Source organism: Priapulus caudatus, unplaced genomic scaffold (genome assembly GCF_000485595.1).
Source record: "Priapulus caudatus unplaced genomic scaffold, Priapulus_caudatus-5.0.1 Scaffold511, whole genome shotgun sequence".
Taxonomy (NCBI): Eukaryota; Metazoa; Priapulida; class Priapulimorpha; order Priapulimorphida; family Priapulidae; genus Priapulus; species Priapulus caudatus.
Genome location: NW_014577572.1, coordinates 157,252 through 160,014, shown reverse-complemented (window position 1 = coordinate 160,014; position 2,763 = coordinate 157,252). Strand labels below are relative to the sequence as shown.

At 38.3% G+C, this 2,763-nt stretch overlaps 1 protein-coding gene across 1 annotated transcript; it reads left to right on the top strand.

Annotated features, from left to right (window-relative positions):
- Nucleotides 1-815: 815 nt before the first annotated feature.
- On the top strand, nt 816-2,672 carry LOC106811170 (histidine triad nucleotide-binding protein 1-like). The gene is made up of 3 exons (XM_014814714.1): nt 816-926; nt 1,132-1,236; nt 1,733-2,672. The coding sequence occupies exons 1-3, from the start codon at nt 816-818 to the stop codon at nt 1,898-1,900; spliced, it is 384 nt and encodes a 127-aa protein (XP_014670200.1). The 3' UTR covers nt 1,901-2,672.
- The last annotated feature ends 91 nt before the right edge of the window (nt 2,673-2,763 follow it).

The following is a 2,763-nucleotide window of genomic DNA, read 5'->3' as shown; positions in this document are numbered from 1 at the left end:
TTTCTTTTCTTGCATTTCTTTCCGATCATACAAAATACATATAGACATATATTTTCTACCAAAAAAGTACCCCCCCGTACGCGCCGCCCCTGCAACTGACCTAAAAATTGCAAGATACGTAGATAAGGATGTTACAAAATAACTGGCCCTGGCAAACACTTAGACGAGCTATAGGTGTTATACCATCTGCTATAGGTGTTATACCATCTGCTATAGGTGTTATACCATCTGCTATAGGTGTTATACCATCTGCAAGTAAATGTTTACCAAAACATCAGTAGCCAATTGGCCCATAAAGTGGAAATTTTAGGAGTCAATGCAGCCTCAATTTTACAGGCCAAACTAATGTGTGAACTGCCAAAAATTTGGCACCCCAGGAAATGTTGATTAGTGTGGGGTGGCAAAGCTGCACAAACATGCCAGGGAGGGAGGAGTTTTTAAATATTATAAATAAACTTTGCATTCTCAAGCAGACATAAGCCATTCATTCACTGACATCACACCATAACTCGCCATAATGTAACCAAATTGTACAATGTATTTTACAATGTATTTGTATACAACAATTACAATGTACATGTACATTGTAATATTACAATGTATATGTACAATTTTATTGTACAATGTATGCGTGTGTGTGCATGTGCACATGTAATCAATCAAAACATATATCCAATCAATTCTATAGAGCGAGTCTAGCAGTTTGTGAAGTCTTATTTTATTATTGCATAGTATTTGCATGTATTTTATTGGTTTGTACGTTACTAAAGTCTACTGTACTTGTTGTTAGCCTTTAAGTTCTGCTTTGCATAGGAATGGCAGACGAGATAGCTAAAGCTCAGGTTGCTACTCCTGGTGGCGACACGATTTTTGGCAAGATTGTGCGCAAGGAAATATCGTGCGAGTTTATCTATGAAGATGATCAGGTGAACTGTTACTTAACTGATATGAATATATTGTTTGTATGTGACCTGTCTGTGTTCACACTACGTGTCTTGTTTACCTATTCCAGATTGAAATTAATAGGAAGAACATCAATATAACTGTGATACTAGTATGCAAGGCAATGTGTAGACGTTTGTTTTTGTATGAAACTGAACAAATCTAATGAGTAGTTTTGTAAAATTTCAGTGTGTAGCTTTTCATGACTTGGCAGCGCAGGCACCCGTGCATTTCCTCGTCATTCCCCGGAAACCTGTGGTAGGGCTATCCAGGGCAGATGATGCTGATGAGCAGGTAAGATTCAAGCTATACTATATATTACAGAGACTCCCCGACTTACAAACATTCGAGTTATGAACATTCGATGATACGAACAATTTGCCCTGAAGTCCATTGGTGTATAATGTCAATATTGGTGAATAAAAAGACCCCCCCCTGATTTTGACTTTTGCCAACTCCTGTGTTCATGTATATGTTTAAACTATGTACACTTCTAGGTAACTCGGATGTTCACACGTACATATACTACACTAAGTACTGTACAATACTGTATACGTACGTACATATGTTCGACTTACGAACAAATCAACTTACGAACGACCGCTCGGAATCGAACCTGTGCGTAAGTCGGGGAGTCTCTGTATATACAATCAGAGGCCCATTGTCAGAACTGTCGTAAAGTTGAGGACAGTTACCGATATGATGATATACGTAAGGCTAAGACATGCACGAGAAAGCCTATTCTAAGATGGTCTTACTTGAACTGAATGTATAAATAATTGCCTTCTAGATGATGGGACACTTGCTTAACGTTGCTCGCAAGGTTGCTAAGCAGGAAGGCCTGCAGGACAACGGCTACAGGGTTGTTATCAACGACGGTAGTCATGGTGGCCAGTCCGTCTACCATCTACATGTTCATGTCCTTGGAGGACGCCAGATGGGCTGGCCTCCCGGCTAAGATCCTCCCTCTTCGATAGCTTAAAACTTGCGATGGCCCTTCCAGGAAAATTACATACTAGTGTGGAGCAGTCTGGTTAGTTACCCAGGTTACAGCAATAGACGTCAAAACATGTGATATCTATATATATTTGATAATGCCTTTCGACTAAAAAACGTGACGACATTGATTTCTTACCATCTAGTTTGTTAGAATTCAGTCAAGTAAAATAATTGTTTTAGTGTTTGGGGGAAATTTTTGGTGAAAGCAGTGTGTTTTCTGAGCTAGCTAAGATAGGGAGCCACATGATGGTCGAGGATCCTTATAGGTTAGGGACATTTCTCATAGCTCTCAGCTCCTTTACTCGTTCCACACCTCGCCACCAGATGTAAAAACTCAATAAATAATAATAAATAATAAATTTATTTAAAGCAATACCGTGCGTGCATATTTGCAAATTAATTAATCTAATTGCGCTTCAATAAACTCAATATTCACAGAGATTATAGCAAAGACATGGTGTCGATATGAATTTTGAGTTTTATTATCTTATTATTTATTATTATTCATTGAGTTTTTAAATCTGGTGGCGAGATGTGGAACGAGTAAAGGAGCTGAGAGTTATGAAAAATATCCCTAACCAAAAGAGCCATATCAGAAAGTCCCCGCCGCCATATTGAGATCAGATAAGAGGGGGCCGGTATAAGTTGAGGGGGTATAACATGGGTAGGATAAGACTATTCTAGGTTTTGATCTATAATTCTCTTCACTAACATCGAACTTCAATTCACATGTGCGTTTCTGTTTACATAAACACTTACAAATATGATTGTGGTCATTTGGGATATTTTGCAATGTTTGTGTTAATGCAAAAACTAAAAACG

What these genes read in the sequence shown, in the direction of transcription:
- LOC106811170 (XM_014814714.1), top strand. Translation starts at nt 816, where the DNA reads ATGGCAGACGAGATAGCTAAAGCTCAGGTTGCTACTCCTGGTGGCGAC. An exon ending in TTATCTATGAAGATGATCAG is followed by an intron (nt 927 to 1,131) that starts GTGAACTGTTAC and finishes GTAAAATTTCAG; the next exon opens with TGTGTAGCTTTTCATGACTT. An exon ending in CAGATGATGCTGATGAGCAG is followed by an intron (nt 1,237 to 1,732) that starts GTAAGATTCAAG and finishes ATTGCCTTCTAG; the next exon opens with ATGATGGGACACTTGCTTAA.